General features: G+C 47.1%; 1 protein-coding gene across 1 annotated transcript; it reads right to left on the bottom strand.

The window, feature by feature from the left end:
* Positions 1–13689: 13689 nt before the first annotated feature.
* Positions 13690–18581, bottom strand: LOC130397594 (thioredoxin, mitochondrial-like). The gene is given in 5 exon segments (XM_056604862.1): positions 13690–14247; positions 14989–15112; positions 16050–16180; positions 16183–16311; positions 18533–18581. Coding segments are annotated over 4 exon segments (501 nt in total). The 5' UTR covers positions 18533–18581; the 3' UTR covers positions 13690–14130.
* Between the last annotated feature and the right edge of the window lie 1742 nt (positions 18582–20323).

The raw sequence follows: 20323 nt of genomic DNA, 5'->3' as shown, positions 1-20323 counted from the left end.
AGCCGGCCAGCCTGTAATCCATCGCTAGCCTTCCTCCCACAGACCCACAGTACCGTCCATGACACAGATAGTCTGTGACACATTTCAGACTCTCAGGAGAGCCGCACGGGGGGTGAGATGAGCCACTAATCTATTCCGGTTCGACTCTCTGCTCCACATCCAGAGTAGCACAGAATGAAAGACCTTTTTAAAATACTAAGCCCTCCACAGTGTCGTCAGATGGCATCAGTATGTTACGTTTTACTGGTCAGGTCGCGTTACAAAGACAAACATGGCTTCTCTCTTCTCTACCAAGGTCCAGCTGGCCTTTCTCTCTCTGCCAACTAGAACCTCCCCATTCTGAGCGTTTGCTGACGTCCTCAGACTTTGGAACAAGCAGCCAACTGTGAAAACATCTGACAGTCCACTGAGCTAGGCTGCTATATCAAGATTACCAGGCCTGCTGAGTCCTCAGCATAGTTACCCATTAACAGAACACTCTACGATAGGCAGGACGCGTCACCCTGGAACTGCTTTTGCAGTCGGAAAATATGGCATCCTAACAAACGCGACTACAATAGTTAAACTAGGAAGGGTACTGTAGCTTTTGGAGGGGAAAACCAGGAAGAGGGGAAGGTAAACCAAAGTTTGCAGAGAGCGGACTGCGGCCACAAAGACAGGAAACTCTGTGGGAGTGAAGAGGAAGGGAAACGCCCGATGGCAGCGCTATACCACAGGCCCAGCATGTCGGCCTCTAGGGTCCAGACATCCGAGTGCCGTATGCCTTTACCGGCACCTGGGTTGGGGGGACATAGGTCCAGGTCTACACTGGAGGACTGATGTTGACTGCGCTCCACATCACGAGATATCCTCAACGTGCTACTAGGTTATTTGCTTCTGATGGATCTACAGAGAAAAGAGGCGTCCTTTTGGAAATCTCGGTTGTCAATAAGTACATAGAGCCCGGTGCTAGCGTCTTATCATTCAGACTAAGGAGACCCTCCAAGCCCCTCAGAGTGTGTCCCAGCAGCTCAACTCTCCTGCAGAGCTCCATGGCCACACTCTGATCAAGCCCATCTGCTGCCAGACTCCATTCCTACCCTGTGAAGACACCCTCTCTATTCCCCTCAGCCATATTTGTTTACTTTCAACTATTTATTATTCACAAAACACACTGTTGGTTATTGTTCTGGGGGGGGGGGGGGAGAACTTAAGCATGCCCAGCTTGGAGACAAACGTCTCTTCTCCGAGATGTTTCTCCAGCACTGACGAGTGAGGAACGGAGTTCTTGAGTTCCTCCACAGTTCTTCGCTGAGCCGGGGTGGTAAGAGAGCACGATGGTCCCTCATGGCCTGAGCGCACATTGTTGAAAGAATTCAGTCATCACTTCAGTCAGACTCAGTTATGAAGTGATACTGATGTACATTTCAGGTTATCATTTGACTCCCAAACCTCTTGTGTAAACGTGCATAGGCGCTTTATTTTTTTTAATAAACTGATGAGATTTTTGTTCGTGAAACACAGAAGTCTTTTTTTTTTTTTTTTAATCTTTTTTTTTACCAAAAACGTGTTTAATTTCCAAAACATTTCCAATAAATATTTTCCTGCAGTCCAGCACTGAAGGAGCAGGCAGCCGGTAGACCATGTGCTGCTGGTTGGTTCAGAAGTGTTCCCTTTGTTCTCTGTGGTTCTCCTGCTCTCCTCGCGCTCCTTCTTGGGAACCGGGAGAGGGAGCGCAGAGGAAATGACAAAACGGCTAAACTATTTTGCCATTTGTGGAACTGTGTGTGAAATATCACAGGGAGCAGGACTGTGGTGTTTTCTTAAGAGCGTACGTAGGTCCAACGAGGAGGAGGAAAAATAAACCCCACGCAGCAGAAACAAACCTAAATCTCTCAGCTCTGTCTGCATTCCTGGCCAGGAGGGCACAGGGACGCAAGTATCCCATTTCCTCTGGTATGGGGAGGCAGGCGCTGGGATCACCACCACTAACCAGACTTTAACCACCACTAACCAGACATTCACCACCACTAACCATACATTCCATGGTTAACCAGACGATAACCACCACTAACCACACATTCAACACCACTAACCACACATTCACCACCACAAACCAAACATTCAGCACCACTAACCACACATTCACCACCACTAACCAGACATTACCAGCAACAACAGTGGTAACATTGAAACTTTTTAATACGAGAAACAACATACTTTACAGTAGAGGGTATAATGATCAAATAATATTGTATGAGGTGTAAAAACCAAATTAAACTAGATGAAACTGAAGGGTAATAGGTTTACAACCGAAACTAGGTCAAATTTGTCATCCCATTTGCCTCTTCAGATTCATTTATATGTGAAATGTCCCTAAAGAATACCCTTCAGATCAGATTGTGTTGCATTTTGGCTCCCACTATGGTGGCCATTTTATCTCCAAAGTCATTGACAACTGGAAAAGATAAGTCAAAAGATATCCAAAGTTTTCCAAAAATACTTTGGATTCAATTTTATGATCACGCCTATCTTAACGTGGCAGCCCATAGCATATCACCCAAGCCACAGAATACAAAAGCCTGATTTGTCCATATCGAGCTGTCCAAGCCCTTAGATAACAGTTACATAATCATTTTTAACGAATGTGAAAGTGCGGAGTGCGGGCCAGACGAACCATCTGCTGGGCTGCAATCATTCTCACCCAGGGTGCATATTGTAAAATGTTTAACAGGTAGTGTTGGAGCCCAGGCAGCAGATTGATTCTGCCGCCAGCAGTGCAGTTACATATTGTCCTCTGGTCACCCAGAGCAGCTAAGCCTGTTTACTTTGTGTTCAGTCAATGTTATCGCCGACGGGAGAAAGGTATTTGGCCCGACCCGGTCGCCCGCTCTTATGAATCAAAGTCTGCCCCAGTCCACTACTACGGTCCAAAAGCCCTAGAACAGTCAACATTCAGAGCCACGCCAACGACTGCATTCAGAGAGTGAGGGCACCAGTCTACCGTCTCAGAGGGTAGGGGGTAGAGATCTGTAATGGGCCGGTTAGTGATAGTTAGAGGGTGCTGCTGAGACTGTAGGGGATAGAGATGTGAGGTGGGCCGGTTAGTAATAGTTAGAGAGTGCTGATGCGAACCATCTCACTGTTCACTCTCTGGAGCTGTAAAGCGAGGGAGTTCAACCGTCGTCCAATATCGCACCTAAACAGAAACCTAGCTACACCCACACATGTAGAGCAGGTGACACCACACACACACACACACACACACACACACACACACACACACACACACACCACACCACACACACACACACACACACACACACACACACACACACCACACACACACACACACACCACACACACAGGAAGTGCTTTACTGCTTTACTCCAAGAGACAAACTCTTAGCTCACTCGACTGTACGAAGAGGAAATGTCGTTCAACATCTAGCTGCACAGCAAGGCAGACATGACAAGTTCATCTAGAATTAATTAAATATTTACAAGAGCCTGAGGGTTCCACATGATGGGGCATGACAAGCCTCCATCTTGCATCTTTTCAGCGTTATCAATCGAGTGGCTCGGTGGGTCTACAATTTGTGGTGGAGAAGTTACAAGATGGTGGCCCTGCCTGAACTGATTTCATGTAACTTCAGAAATCACATGATTGTAACCATGCCAGTTACCTTTATGGAGCAAACTATTCCAAAATATAACTGGCAAACTATTCTTGCAATAAAACTATTCCATCACCCCCAATATACGGCTCCACAGAGGTGAACAGGATGTGACATCATCCCTCCTCCCCCTGCCTGGCCCCGAACAGGCCTCTGGTCTATGATTAAACCATGACCTCATCATCTACATGCTGAAGGGCGGTTCCTCATGGAATTAAACTACCATCTATAATCACAAGCTGCCAAGCAGAGTGAGGCTCCTCCACAAAGGAACAGTAATGGCGGGAGCAATGGGATAGCTCAGAGCTGTTTAGTTTTAAGATTGGCTGTGGGTTCGGAGGCATTTCCTGGTATTGTTTGAAAACCAGCAGAGGTTTACAGGTGTGAGGGAAGAGGAGGAGGAGGAGGGGGAGGAGGAGGGCGCAAACACAGGAACCACCAGGAGCAGGAGAATAAATGCTAGAGAATAAAGTGCTCAGAAGACAAAGAGAGAAGCCAGACCAGAGATAAGACAGACCATCGCTGTCCCTCAGGTATATCCAGGAACACACATTTAAACATTTAACTGGGTTACATCTGTGCACTTGCACAAACAATGGAGCCCATTACATCTTCTCAAGGTGTTCAGGTGCACCCGAGACAATCAGGAGGTTCTGTCGACTGATTCTGCAGTCCTGAACGTTGCCAGGTCCCACCCCCCTTTTCAAGCTGTAAAAACAGCCTTAAAAAAAAAAACACACTGAACAAGGGTTGCCTTGCCTGACAAGCTACAGATTTGATTGAGTAAGCGAGGAACAATCGAACGCCGTTGGCGCCTGCAGGCCTAACCTGTGGAGTATGATACGCATCGATTAACTTGGATTGGCTAATTTTAAAAAACGCATGCAACACCTTATTGTGCATCAATCAAAACAAACTTGTTTAGTGAGGGAAGGTTGAGCTAAAGTTAAAAATATTGGAGGTTTAATGTATCCTTAGAGGATAAACGAAAAGATAAAACACATTAAAAAAGGGAAAGGATATAAATTAAGAAGAATATGGTCATAAAATGTAATTTAATTTCTCTCCACCCAGCCTCCGCTAGCATTAGCTCAATGTCATCAGTGTTAAATTCAGTCTATTCGGGGAGCGGTATAGACGTTGTCCTTTATCCCTCATCACGTACAGATGAACAGAACCCAAACAGCAGCTCATCTCCTTGAAGCTGGAACATAACATGGCCCAGCGGGGGGGGGGTCAAGGCGCCCTCCCCCTATCGCTCACAACTAGCCTGTACTCTCTGAGAGCCAGCCGTAAACTGGTGCGTTGGGATCCGATTCACGGCGTCTAGACAGTGGCCCTCCACAGCCACCCAAATATCTGTGACATGACCGCTCATAGCCGCCTCCCTCTACCCTGAGCATACACCAAGGCAAGAAGTTTCCTTAAGGAGGTATAACGGAACATAGGTCTGCTTTTGCATTGAGGTTAACTCTGTGTGTCCGTCTGTCTGTATGTGTTGCATCTATTACTGTAAGGGGCCTATACAGAGATGTAAACATCCAATAATAGTCGATTAATCTCGCAGTGTACACACCTCGTATGAACATTCCTGTGTACCCACTCTGCCAAGCGAAGATCAGAAACGATCCCATTTCACGTATCATTAGATTCTTAATACGACAGGTTTCTGTGTTTTGGGGTAAACACCTTCCCTGATATTTAACGGTAACCCTGTAGTTCGTTCGACCCTTACTCGACGTATTAGATGAGGAATTAATGCGGGGAGTTTTGAGAGTGTAGGATACACACTTTGATATAGTTTGTTCTCCACCAGGTCGGTAACGACCCTCGCTGGAGCTCCTCTCCTCCTGGCGAGATCATGTTCGGTCCGATGAGACCCAGGCATGCGTGAAGGACGGTGCGGTTCACGGCTGACCCGCAGAGGGCCCGGTGCCCACCGTAAATCAATAAACACACAGGGTGAGCAGAGACTCCGCGGTGACCTACATTACAGAGGGCGTGCGCGCGCATTGGAACGAGCAACAGTTTCGACCTGAAAGCTCGCGCACATACTTCAAAGAGATGCGAACAGCGCATAAATCTGATCGTCTGGGCCAAACTTCTGGCAGCCTACGAATTCGGGCCCGGTCACTCAGTGTCCGGTAGTCTGGCTCAGATAGCCCGCTTTGGTTAGAGACACACTCCGACACAACAGGGCTGCGTTCTGCTGACAGAAACCGGAGCACCGGAGGTGGTCACAGACACCGGAGCATGTCGCAGACACCGGAGAGGCCGATCTTTAATCCGGCGTGGATCGGCACCGCGAAATCCTACTCGTAACTGCAGACGAAGTGACGTCAGCGGCGCGAGGCAGTCCCACACGGACGCTCGTGCCATGCGTACCGCGCGGCCACACACAGCGGCGCGAGCACACCGGGCGCGAACTTCGTGCAATGTGGCGAACTTAATGCGTTCTGAACGCGATGTTTACGAACACGAACACGTACACGTACTTGGGGGGGGGGCTACGGTTAAGTGAGCCCCCCCCCCTCAGCGTCCTGAACCCGGCCTGCTCGGGGATCACTTCCTGCCCCTAGCTTAGCCTCGCCACATTGCCCCCCCTGCCCCAAGCAGCACCGTGATTTAATGGTCATTGACTCCATGCAGTATGATATCAGAACACATCATACGGCTCACAAACCTCTGGGAGAATCCGAGCACTGGTAAAACACGATCTAGTGGGGGAGTCCCACCCGACAACGGGATGAAGTGGCACTTTTCCCTCTTCCCGGTTCGCTCCACTCAGGAGAAGTTAGGAACCGGGCGAAAAATGAATGAACATGCGATCAATAAAGACCGACTTTAGAGAGCTGGATGAACCGGGAGCTCACCTGCTGATCAGAGGACGCGCTCAGACGTTATCGACAACCGGGGCTCCGTGGGGGTCTCGAAACAAACTCCTCTCGACTGCCGAGCCGCTTCGTGAAGAGCTAGGACCAAACTACCGACTTCACTCTCTTTTTTTCTCCACCAGCCCCTCTTTTTTTTCAATTTGTTCTACTCCTCTTTTCGTTTTGCTCCCTCCTTCTCTGGTTAGTTTGCGTAAATTTACACGGCGCTGCGCAGTGGGTCGGGGTGCGGTCCGGGGGGGCGGGAGCTGCGGCGGGGGAACGCCCACTTTTCCTCTCCGATAGCCAACGGTTTGACTCGCCGGGCGTTCTCGTCCAATCAGATCAGGCGAGGGGCGGGCTCTGGTGTCGGGGTTGTGCCACTCGTCCTAGAGAAATGGGCCAGTCCCAGGGTGGAGGAGGGCACGGACACAGCCGTGTTTAATGATAGAGGTATGTGCATACTAAGGATCTTTATGACCATATAAGCACCAGGCCTGGTCAGGAAGACGGACTGATCATCCAGGTTCACTCAATGACGAGTGCTTCAGTCAGGCCCCTGTCGGCTTTGGAAACCTTTGGGCATTTTTCACATAACTCCTAGAGAAGTAGGACATTGTACCTCATTCGCAATACATGGAGCTCATTTTATAATAAATATAGTTTTTTTCCAATTGATTGAACATTTTTTATTTACAACATCATCCCTCCATACATGTTCAACTAGTGGTGGTTGGGAGTTATTTCTGGCAGTGGATCGAGGTATGCACCTCCAGTAGCACATACCATGAGATCCCATCAGTTGTCAAGACCCTCTCCCCCTCAGGATGCGGGCTGGGGTCGATGCTCTCTCCGAGGGACCGTAGGAGCATGTTGAGGACCGGTTAGCCTCAGTGGTTCTCTGGTCGGTGGTTATAAATCATCCATTCCATGTGTTTGGTGTGGCCGTATTGATTGGAACTATTATGAAATAAGGTAAAATATTTCTTAATTGTAATGAACTTTCGGCATTATAAGTCACATCAATGGGTTTGTTTAAATAACAAGTAATCACAGTTAGGGTTATTTTTAACTCCAAATTTAGGGAGAGGCACAGGGAGAGTTTTCTTAAGCATGCCTGAATAGCATCTGACAGGAGTTATTATTTAGGCATGAATAAAAAGAACAAAGACATGTCAACACCACACTCCAATGAACAGCCTGGCCAAAACAGGTAGACTCCAACCTGTTAGCTTTAACAGGTTAGCTCCAACCAGTTAGCTAGGCTCCAAATGGTTAGCTTGGCTCCAACAGGTTAGCCAGGCGCTAACAGTTTAGCTAGGCTCCAACAGGTAAGATAGCCTCCAAAGGGTTAGCTAGGCTCCAACAGGTTAGCTATGCCCTAACAATTTAACTTGGCTCAAACTGGTTAGCTAGGCTTGAAAAGGTTAGCTAGGCTCAAACAGGTTAGCTAGGCTCCAACAGGTTAGCAGGTCTCAGAGGTTAGCTAGGCTCCAACAGGTTAGCTATTCTTTTACAGGTTAGCTAGGCTCTAACAGGTTAGCTAGGCTCCAACGGGTTAGCTAGGCTCCAACAGGTTAGCGAGGCTCCAACAGGTTAGCGAGGCTCCAACAGGTTAGCTAGGCTCCAAAGGGTTAGCTAGGCGCCAACAGATTAGCTAGGCTCTAACAATTTAGCTTGGCTCAAACAGGTTAGCTAGGCCCCAACAGGTTAGATAGGCGCCAACAGGTTAGCTAGGCTCCAACAGATGTTGTTGCAGGTAGACTAGGCTTACAGTTACATTTCAACAGATCTTGCAGCAGGTAGACTACAACAGGTAGACGTGGCCCTGACAGGTACATTACACCTGTGTTGCAGCAGGTAGACTTCAACAGGTGGACTACAACAGGTGTTGCAGCAGGTAGACGTGACCCTGACAGGTACATTACACCTGTGTTGCAGCAGGTAGACTACAACAGGTAGACTGGGCCCTGACAGATACATTACACCTGTGTTGCAGCAGGTAGACTTCAACAGGTGGACTACAACAGGTGTTGCAGCAGGTAGACGTGGGCCTGACAGGTACATTACACCTGTGTTACAGCAGGTAGACTTCAACAGGTGGACTACAACAGGTGTTGCAGCAGGTAGACGTGGCCCTGACAGGTACATTACACCTGTGTTGCAGCAGGTAAGCTCCGACAGGTAGCCTGCAGCAGGGAGGCTGTCGTGATCAGACCTGCCTCCCACTGTGGGAACCAGAGCGGCTGCCAGGTAACACCATGAGTGACAGCCCGCTGATGCCGTCTCAGGAATGTGGATCCGCCTCTTTTGATTTCTCCAGATACATAAAGAATAATTATGTGCTGTGGTAACACAAAAAAAAGAGATTTATAAGCCTTTCGTTAACGTTAACCAAACATTGATACACATTTGTAGATGATAAAATATTGTTAAACATAAGATGTTAAAGGACGCCTATTTTACTAACAATGTAATTTTACTACCAGTTTAATTTTACTACCAGTGTAAAGAGCTAAATCAAACCATGTCAAAACCTCCCCTCTAGTGACTTCCAAAGTGGGAGGGTCCACCCCGATGTACGATGTATGGAACAGCAACCAGTTGGTACAGCCCACTGGCTAGGCTGGTAGGCTGAGCAACTATAGTTAATCTACAAAGGTATATTACCTTTTTTTTAAAGATGAGTTCATCATTAACTAAAGGCTCATAAATTACTTATGACTGAAGGTTATTTTTAAGGCTAACCTGCATTGTTTCACTTTGAAAGGGACAAGAAAAACATTAAGAAATGTGCATCAGTATGTGGTTAAGGTGATGGAGAGATAAAAGTGAAATAGATAGAAGTTTTGAGGGGAATGTGCAAATGTTTTAAACTTGGCCCTCAGAGTAAATCCCAGGTCTGGTCATCCTGTTGCAGCTGAACCCGCCCACATTGGTTTACTTCCCATCGCAGGAGACTGAGACATGCTTCGACGCGTGTTTACCACATCAACATTAGATCTGGTGTCAGCATCCAGCATCCAGTGCCAACAGACCGTTGGACCCCCTCCCCCCTCCCCTGCCCCCCACATGTGTGATTAACCCCAGACATGTGTCAGTATGACAGGAATCCGGGAATGTTTGCTCACTGCGGGGAAGACATTTGCGTTCAAAATAACATGACCCAGGCCGTTTGGAAAAATCAATACTGTCTCTCTAACGGTCTCTCTCACTCTCTCTCTCACTTTCTCACTTTCTCTCTCTGTCTCTCTGACTCTGTGAACAAGGTTCTCTCTCTCCAGGGGATGGATGGTCACTTTACAATGATGCATCCCAAGGTCAAAGGTCAGATTTCAGCATGTAATGTCAGATGACCAGAGAAGATGAAAGAAATTGGAGAGAATAATTGTTGATGACCAAGAGCGAGAGATAGCAAGAGAGTGAGAGAGACAGAGAGACAGGGGGGGAGAAAGAGAGAGAGAGAGAGATAGAGAGAGACACAGTGAGAGACACAATAAGATACAAACACAACTGAATTTGGCAGAAAATAAATAAAGAATTAAAAACACTGAGAATCCTGTAAATTACCAAATAAGGGCACTTCTAACCCTCCCTCCTTCTCACTCTCCTTCCCTCCCTCTCGTCCTTCCTTTTCCCTCCCTCCCTCTTCCCTTTTTATCGCCTCTTATTTTTCTTATTCTTGTCATCGTGACCCAATCTCTATCTCTCCTTCCCTCTATCTCTCTCTCTCTCGCTTTCCCCTCTCTCCCTCTCTCCCTCTCTCTCTCTCTCTCTCTCTCTCCTCTCTCCCTCTCTCTCTCCTCCCTCCCTCTCCCTCTCCCTCCTTCTATTTCATTATTATTGTGCCATCTACGTTTCCTCTGCCACGATGTCAGAGTGTTGTAACTGAAGAGCTGCAGTCAGCAGTAACAGCAGCAGGGCGTGTCAAAGGGGTGTGGTCAAAGGGGCGAGGTCAGAGGGGCGTGGTCTTAACCTCACAGAGGACAGAGAGGGACCCATTCACAGGCCCGCTAGTGTTACACTCAGTAATTGGGCGTGGATGTATTCATGTGTGTGTACGTGTATACAGGTGTGTCTCGATTCATGTGTGTGTGTATTCACGTGTATGTTTATTCAGGTAAGTGTGTATTCATTTGTGCGGCCGGTGAAGTGATGGTTGGGGTGGTGGGTGTGGAGGGGGGAGTGGGAGGGGGGGGCATATGAGGGCGCAACTTGGGCGTAGTTTTGCCGATAAATCGACAAATGATATCTCACGCTTTTATGACCAGCGTTACAGGGCTCAGAGGTCAGACGTAATAAACATTTGATAAGACAGGAGATAGTTTAATGCAATATGTCTCTTGAACATCAATCACGTACGCACACATAATACACACAATCAACCCAGTCGGTGACACACACACACACACACACACACACACACACCACACACACACACACACACACACACACACACACCACACACACACACACACACACACACACAGAGCTCTAAGCATGACATGGTGTGTATGTGTGCACAAGTCTACACTTGTTAGCGCCTTTTTGCATGTTTGTGTGATTGTTTGTTTGTGTGAGGGTCTATGTGCGTGTCTGTGTGCGTGTCTGTGTGCATGTTTGTGTGTGTCCTTTCCATCATTTCTCCAAGCATCAGACCCAGAACCTGAAGACCCACTTCGGCATCACCGTATACTACCTCCATCCATATCCCGCCTCCCCCCGTACCCCCCCCCCCCCCCCCCCGTCCCGGGTAATCAGCAGACAGGAAGCGGCGATAACACGCGTTGACTCACTGCCACCCAGGAATGTGGAGCGGAGGGCGCCGCGCGCTCACCGCTAGCGGAGAAGCTTCTTTTATTCTCCGCGGCCGTTGGTCCGGGTGGAGTTTGAGGACTCGCAAGAAGTGTGTTTGAAAGATAAACAGATCGTATATTTGTATTATTATTAAAAACACACTGTGTGCTTTTTTGCTGCTCCAGCTCTGGGGGTTGACCTCGGCCTTCTCCTTCTCCTTCTCCTCTCTCTCTCTCTCTCTGCTTCTCTCTTCAGCCCCCCCCCCCCCAAACACCACGCACGCACGCACGCACACACGCACACACAAACGGGGCATTTAGCTCCAGGTTAACTCAAACTAACTCATACGTTAACAGCTTACCCATATGGGAACAGAAGGGAAACAGAGAGGTGTAAGGAATTCCGCACACCACACACACACACACACACACACACCACACACACACACACACACACACACACCCACACCACACACACACACACACACCACACCCACACACACACACACCACACACACCACACACACACACCACACACACCACACACACACACCACACACACACACACACACACACACACACTCCCCGGCCTGGCTCTTTCCCTGGTCCTTCCTCTGTCTTTTTGCCTTATATGGTAACAGAGTGCTGGAGTAGGAGCGAGAGAGGAGGTGTGGTCTATTGTTTTTGGCGGAAGAGGTGTAGGGTTACGCTGTTGGTAACCTCTCCATTCTGTCGTCACCGTCATAACCTCACAGTTAGTCAGAGCCCGCGGACAATAGGTGTTTGTGTGCGTGTGCTGGGCTGTGTGTGTTTAATCCGCATGTGGGGTCAGATCATCAATGCTGACATCTAGACACGCATGAGCCACATTGGTGGCGGGGGGGGGAAGACAGACAGACAAACAGACAGACCCCAGCTACAGCACGTAGTGTCGAGGTTAATATAGATGATTAACACAAGCCGTGTAATCCCAGCTATGCGCTTTCTCATCAGGAATGTATTTCATTCACAACAGTAAAATGTATAATCTTTAGCGCTGTAAAGTAAATACACAAGACTCGACTGAAACGCCGCCCCCGTCTCCCATCAACTCACACCTGATTGTGTCATCCCAACGGCATTCTCCCCCCCCCCCCTCCCTGACCCCCTCCTGACGAGACCCGTGGGCACGATGGGTGCAGATAACGACACGAAGAGATGGAGACGTTAATAATCAGTGTGGGGGAGTCTGTCAACCTTTAATAACACGGCGGGATCACAGGACGGGATCTGCCGTGAGAGGACAGGGTTGACGTGAGGCTGAGTGCAGGTGTTCTCCTATCGCGATGCTTCAGCGATCAATCACCGCGAGACGTGGATCAATCACCAACGTGGAGATTGTAGTTTAAAATCAGCGGAGGTAATGGTTTAGCAAACATCTCAAACTATTGAAAAAGCACTGTTATAGATAAATTACACTTTTGTAATGTAATTTGAATCTTCAAATTAAAAGTGTGAAATAAATATAAATTAAATTCTCAGTAGCCTATATAAACCTTTCCTTCACATCTCCTCCGATCTCTCACTTCGGCTCCCAAAAGAGAACCTCATCTCAGAATAATAACGGAGCAGTCAGCACTCAGCGTCCAGGTGCAGTTTATCTCAACACACCACGGACAGGTGGGGAGTAGAATACAAACCATTACAGACCCGACGATAGACCGCCTCGGAACACACACACACACACACACACACACACACACACACACACACACACACACACACACACACACACACACACACACACACACACACACACACACACACACACCACACACACACACACACACACGACCTTTGTGAGAGTAACATGTTGTCAACTGCACGACCATCTTTAGGGCCAATAAACTATAAAACCACCAAATTACACTAAAGTTTATTTTATTGAAGAACAATCTATGTCAAATCCATTACAATAAATGTGATTACTTGTTTAAAAGGACAGGCTAATTACATTCCTGACATCCCCACCGAAAAGCCAACGATTCATTTGCATAATGAACGTTCATTATACTTTCTGCTTTATAATTGCGGGGGCTTTTTTTTTTTTTTTTTTTTACAGTTGAAGAGACAAAGACAAGCTTACGAAAGGAACTCAAGACAAAATAACATAGCATTAAGTCGGCCATATTCTTTTATTTTCACAGTAAGAACCCAGAAAGCTTGCAGGCAGAAAACAACAACCATGTATGCAGTGACACACACGCACCCATACACACAGACCTAGTCCTCCGCTAGGCAGAACCGCGTCAAACGACGGCGTGGTATAGAGTAATACTACCCCCTTGTGGACAGAAGTGGGAACTGCAGAGAAAGACCCCCATTAAAAAAAAAAAAAGCTCATCCACTTCGGCCAGGTTTCCTCCTGAACCCTTCTCCGACTATTACATTTGACGTTGGCACGGTAACGTAAAAGAACAGAGTGTGGCGTGGGCGTCTTCCTTACCTTAGACCCATCATGACCGCAAACCGGTTCTCTCCGGCTGAGTCAATAGTGTGGGACCATTAGTGAGCCAGCGGAGGGAGGGGGGACCAGTTTACCCACTACACCATACTGGACAGGAGGACACACCCCCATCTCAAACAAAGGAGGGACAGCAGGAAATCAGAACCAATGAGAGCAAAGTGCTGGGCTGGAGGCGGAGGCAGTGAGATGGCGTGTCTCCCCCCCCTGGGGTTGAGTTGTGTGGGGGTCTTCTCCAGCGGCTGGCTGCCGCCGGGGAAGACCGGATCGCCGTGGTGGCGGGGCCGGGGGGCTGAGTGGCGGGTGTTATTGTCCAATGAGCTTGCTGACAAACGAGTCCAGCTGGTCGTCATCCTTGATGCCCACGAACTGGTCGATGACATCACCGCCGCGGATGGCGATCACCGTGGGAACGGCGGACACCTGGGGGGCGGGTCACATGTCAATCACACCTTGACGATCATTTTAAATCTTAGCCTGACAGACAGACCCACTAGCCAATAGTGCTGCACGATTAATCGAATCGCAATCAGCCTTTGCAATTGTATAATCGCAAAAGGCTGCAATTTAATAAAATAAATACAAATCGATTTATTTCATTTAGTTGTACAATACGTTTGCGCAGCAGAAATGCTTTTATTTTTAAAAAGATATTTATTATTTATTTAATTTTGTAAAATTTGTTATGATAAAATTATCAGTCATCTGTGTGCATTTTCCTTGATAACCAAGCAAGTAGACTCATGACACCATTTGATTATATCGCAATGGCAATATCGTCCACAATAATCGCAATATGACTTTTTCACCAAAACGTGCAGCACTACTAGCCAATAGAGGAGTCTGGAACCTCTCGGTTAATCTCAGTTCCCAAGGGGCGTTGCTAATGGGTGGAGAAAAAGGCCTTCAGACCTTCAACCAATCAGAGCAACGAAATGTGTGAAGCATCAGTGGCAGCCGTCTCGTTTGTTTATAAAAAACAAGCGCTCCTCTTTAAGGTTATCATCCTATCAAACCCGCCCCCTATTAGATAAAGGGCTGTGATTGGCCGGACCCGGGCCAGGTCTGCGGGAGACCAGAGTAAATATAACCTGAGCTCTTCGATTCGTCTGGTTCCCCGTCTGGGTGAGAAGGTGAGGCATCCCATAATACTGGCTCTCTTACCCCGTACTCTATGGCCAGGTCTGTGTGGTCGTCGATGTCCACCTTCGCCATGGCAATGCGACCCTTCTGTTTGCCGACGGCTTTCTCCAAACGGGGCCCCAGGATCTTACAGGGGCCGCACCACCTGTCAATCATCACTCCGTTAGCCAATCACACACATCGGTTCGGCGCTGGAGGCGTTTTATGTCATCAAGTACTTTTAGGGAAATGTTCGGGAATGTTCTACACGGTCACCCACAGGAAGTACATCCCGTGGGTGACTGATCCACCCTAGCTGTTAGCGGTCACCTTAACACTGTTAGTTGTTAGCTTGGCCTAGCTGTAGCTTGGCCTAGCTGTTAGCTTGGCCTACAGGTAGCTAACTTAGTCTCTTTCAAAATGAGTTCCACTCTAAATGAAAACATGTGAAAGAATGAAAATGACCGTCCGACATAGCTTCAGGTGGGGGGTGACCTGGTTTGAACCGCCAATTATACAAGAGCCCGCGGTCATGTGGAACGCCTTATTGTGGTTTTACCGCTTTGTTTTATTGTTTTACCAATACTAGTTTCCTGTCCAGGACCCTAGCAGCTGAGTGTTGGAATGCGCCCCAGCCTGGGAGGACATGAGAATAGGAGCTACGACTCATTCTGACTTGAGGGAGAGGGGGGAGGAAGGGAGGGGAGGAAGAGAGGGAGGGTGTGTGTTTGATGCATGATTTGAGACAATCACAAAAACTTAAGTATTCCTTTTTACCATATTAGGCTACACACTGTCCCCTCCTTAAAAAAAACTGATAACACCAGTAGGCTTCTCTGGATGCAAAATAAGGGCAATTATATTTTTTGGCATGTGTAGTAAGCAATGTGCAAACTAGAGGGAATTCACATTCTATGTCATCTCATAAGCACTATAAATCTCTCTAGATCTACTTATCTATCTCTATAGATCTATCTACCTATCTCTGTAGATCTACCTATTTCTATAGATCCATCTCTATAGATCTATGCTTATGTTGAGAGCCCGGTGTAACAACAGAAGCCTAGATCTATAGAGATAGATAGATGTATGCTTCTACTCACTGGGCGTGGAAGTCCACGAGGACGGGCAGCTGGCTGTTGATGACGCGCTCCGTGAAGTCGTCGTGGTCCTGCACGTTGAAGGACACCCAGCGGCGGGGGCATGGTGGGGTGGGAGGGGCCCCGCCGCCCGGGGGGAGGAGCCTGTGAGGAGCAGTGGAGAGGAGGAGGGCAGGAAGGAGGTGGTGACGCTGTAGAGGGGCAGCGGGCGGAGCTCCCGGGTGGAGAGGGTCCAGGCCCGACGGAGGAGGAGCCGCTGAGCCATCTGGGGGGGGGGGGGGGGGGCGGAAGTTGGTTCTCAATTGTGATGTACACATTAGGGGCTGGTGGTGAGGACTGGCTTCATCTTTAGACAGTTGGATTTGGTTTTGCCACACGCAAAAGACTCACTTATTCAGAGTTCACCTAGATTCTGCATAGCATCCCCCCCACATCCCTCTTACACAATGATTGTATGTTGTTCATCCTGGCACTTTAAAACAGTACTTAGCATCTTATCCTAGCTATCTTTGTTGTATACGGGGAGTGGGTTAACCTAGTGATAGTTAGTGTTAGGGTTAAATGTATAGTTAAATGTACTTACTGTACTTACTGCTTTGGATAAAAGCGTCTGCTAAAATCCTTGTTGTAAATGTAATGCCGTCACCCCCCTCCCCGACACCTTTTCCCTGTACCTCAAACCCCTTCTCTTCAAACTTGGACCTAGATTTTTTAACAAAACTCCTTCACTTTGACACAGAGCTGCTGCTCTGACGGTACTTTGACAGTGCAACATGTACGACCATTTAAACAAAACGTCTACCAAATCAATACATGCCCCGAGACCGATCAAATACAACAGATGGAAGTGCAACCCAAGAAATAAAATACGATTAGCCGAGAAAACCTTCTGTGGCGGTCATCATCTATGAAGACGTCACCATGTCCTCAAACCGAGACAGTGGGAGGGACAGGGGACCGGGCAGCATCGGGGGGAGGGGGGCAACTCCGACTCCAGCTGGGGTAACCTTGCCTTGTTAATGGGCAAGGCAGGAGCATTAACTCAAATCACTGTTTTTAAAAGATTTTTCAATCATGAACCAATGATGCTTGAGTACCAAATACATTATTGTTTGGTTGTGAGGTTGCATAGGATTCTGCTCGTTTTAAAAATGTATCCATCTGGAATTTGGATACCAGTACAATTCCCCCAGTGAAACTGTTTGGAGAAGTGAAGCAAAGTCGATCTAGCTTTGTTTAAAGTTTAACTAATGGACAAAAGGTTTTCCCAAATCTGAAACATGATATTACAAAGACAAGTCATAATCCAGTCCTGGTTAGATGGGTCTAGGTATTGTAGTTTTCATTTGTGACCTGGACTCACATGGTCTACTTTGTAAGAAAATTAGCAAACATAAATCGAATGACTTTATTTTCCCAATTAAAGATCACTAATGGACATATACATCTCCCGCTGCCTAAGCAGAGCGGAGAGAATCACAAAGGACAGCTCACACCCTGGCTTTCACCTGTTCGACCTGATGCCCTCTGGCAGGCGCTATGGCTCCATCAGAACCAGGTCTTCACGGTTCAGAGACAGCTTCTTCCCAAAAGCTGTATCCACCCTGAACACACACATGCACTGACCCCCGACTGACTGACCCCCCCCCCTAACCTCCCACTGCTGTATTGTACTTTACTTTATTTTACCTTATTATTTATTTTACATTATTTACATTTCTATTTGGTATACTGTTGTTCTTGTTCTATTTATATATTTATTTATTTTCTCGAATGCACCAATTGGGAAAGCTTACTAAACATGTCGTTGTACTTGACTCGTGCAATGACAATAAAAGGCTTTCTATTCTATTCTATTCTAATTGGTCGCTTTGATGTTGAAGTATAATCATCGACCCAGCATTGTTCCCCACGGTACCCGCCTGCCACCCAACAATGCCTCGGTCCTCTTCCAGATAGTTGAGGGCCTCATTTAGACTGTTGACATCCCCCAAGTACCAGTACCGTTCGACGGGTACATGTCCACACTGTAGACCTGTTGCTCAAAGGCACTCCAGCAGAGAGGACTCTGCCCCTATTCTCTTCTCGTAAAGTAAACAGTAAAACTCATGAAAAACATTTCCTCCTCCAGAAGTCTTGAGTGTTTAAACGCTTTCGGCTACGGACCAGCCTCCTACTGGGAACCAGTTGTTGCGCAACCCCACAGTACCGGGAAAAGTGTTGCCAGATTGGAAGGGAAATCTGTCACAATCTGGTAAACGAACTGCCCCCGTGAATTGACGGATTAGGCGCCCAATCTGGCAACCCTGACTGGGACTTGAACAAGTCACCTCAGTGTGACTTTGTCCGCGGGTTCTAAGCTTCCTGCCTCCGCCGCGTTACGGTCACACAGTCTCAGAACCAGAGTGATAATAACAAGGGGATGGAGGAGAGAAGAACAGTGTAATATGACATTAATAGAGAAACCAAACCGCTCCGATATTTACCTCGCAGTTCGTCCCTGTTGTCTGGTGGACGAATGGATATGAGGCACTTCCGCTTTACTTAATTAAAGGGGCCGCGTCGTGTTTTAACGGTGAGCTCGTTAGCGCCCTTCCCCCCGTGGCCATACCGAGTATTGCACCACGGGAGCCCGTTAGCACCTCTATGGTTAGCACGCTCCCCCACGGTGGCCATACCAAGTATAAAACCACATCTTCATAAAGGACATGTGGGAAATTCAAATGAGGCTTTTCTACACTGAAATGACATCAGAACGTAAAGAGACGCAGTGGATAGTGGATAGTCGATAGTGTTTAAGTGTGGTCGATAGGGTTTACATGTTTAAATGTGGTCGATAGTGTTTATATATGGTCGATAGGGTTTACATGTGGTCGATAGGGTTTACATGTGGTCCATAGTGTTTAAATGTGGGCTATAGTGTTTAAATGTGGGCGATAGTGTTTATATGTGGTCGATAGGGTTTACGTGTGGTCCATAGTGTTTAAATGTGGGTGATAGTGTTTAAATGTGGGCGATAGTGTTTACATGTGGTCGATAGGGTTTACATGTGGTCCATAGTGTTTAATATGGTCGATAGTGTTTAAATGTGGTCGATAGTGTTTACATGTGGTCGATATTGTTTAAATGTGATCGATAGTGTTTAAATATGGTCGATAGTGTTTAAATGTTCTTTTCTCTCACTCTCCACCTCATCCCTAACTCTCCACCTCAAGCTGGTGTGTAGTGAGCGTTCTGGCGCCGATTGGCTGCCGTGCATCACCCAAGTGGGTGCTACATATTGGTGGTGGTTAGTGAGGTCCCCCCTTCACTTTAGGCGTCTTTGAGTGTTATTAATTATTATTATTCTTCATGTTTAACCTCTGTTTTCCTTTCATTCCTAGTCTGTTTTACATAGTTTTGAATGATGACTATATCTCTGTAAGGTGACCTTGGGTGTCTTGAAAGGCGCCTCTAAATTAAATGTATTATTATTATTATATCTTTCTAGGCCTGGGCAGAGCTATAGAGAGAGAGAGTTGCGACACTTCCATTGGACTCCGTTGTAGCGCCTACTTCCGGGGTATGGAGCCTCGAATAGTTCCAAACAACCATTTTACGGCGTAGGAGACCGTTCATTTCCATTGCTGGCCGCCGAGTAACTTCTGAAGTAAATTGATTAAATAGCTACCTCTTTTGAATTGTCAACTGTCTATATTGTATCAGAGGCCCTTTATGATGCATATACTGATCTTTATTTGTAAATGCACAGCGTAATTATATATATATTTATCTTGGTAGACGACCGATTGCCTGCTAGTTTGTTAGCTCGACTTCACCATCTGTGAAGGTATCTCCAGGGGTAAATTGATTAAATAGCTACCTCTTTTGAATTGTCAACTGTCTATATTGTATCAGGACCTTTATGATGCATATTTTGATATTTATTTGTATATGCACAGCGTATTTAAATATATTTTTATCTTGGTAGACGACCGTTTGCCTGTTTGTTTGTTAGCTCGACTGCACCATGTGATGGTATCTATACCAACAATTACAAAGTTCAGTACTAGTGAATCTAACTTTTTTAGTTAGTTATTTATGTTGGATTACTAGGATAATTTAGGTTGATTTAAGGACGGGTTTTATGATGCGATAGCTAGTAGAAATAACAGTGTTTGTTTAATTATATCCTGGAAAGGGTGATGTTCAGCACATGAAGCCCTACAGATGCCACCGATTCAACAATGCTGATTATGATGGGCGGTCAATTTAACCTGTATGGCTTTTTCGTTTTA

Source organism: Gadus chalcogrammus, chromosome 2, assembly GCF_026213295.1.
Source record: "Gadus chalcogrammus isolate NIFS_2021 chromosome 2, NIFS_Gcha_1.0, whole genome shotgun sequence".
Lineage (NCBI taxonomy): Eukaryota > Metazoa > Chordata > Actinopteri > Gadiformes > Gadidae > Gadus > Gadus chalcogrammus.
This window is presented reverse-complemented; position numbering and strand designations above follow the sequence as displayed.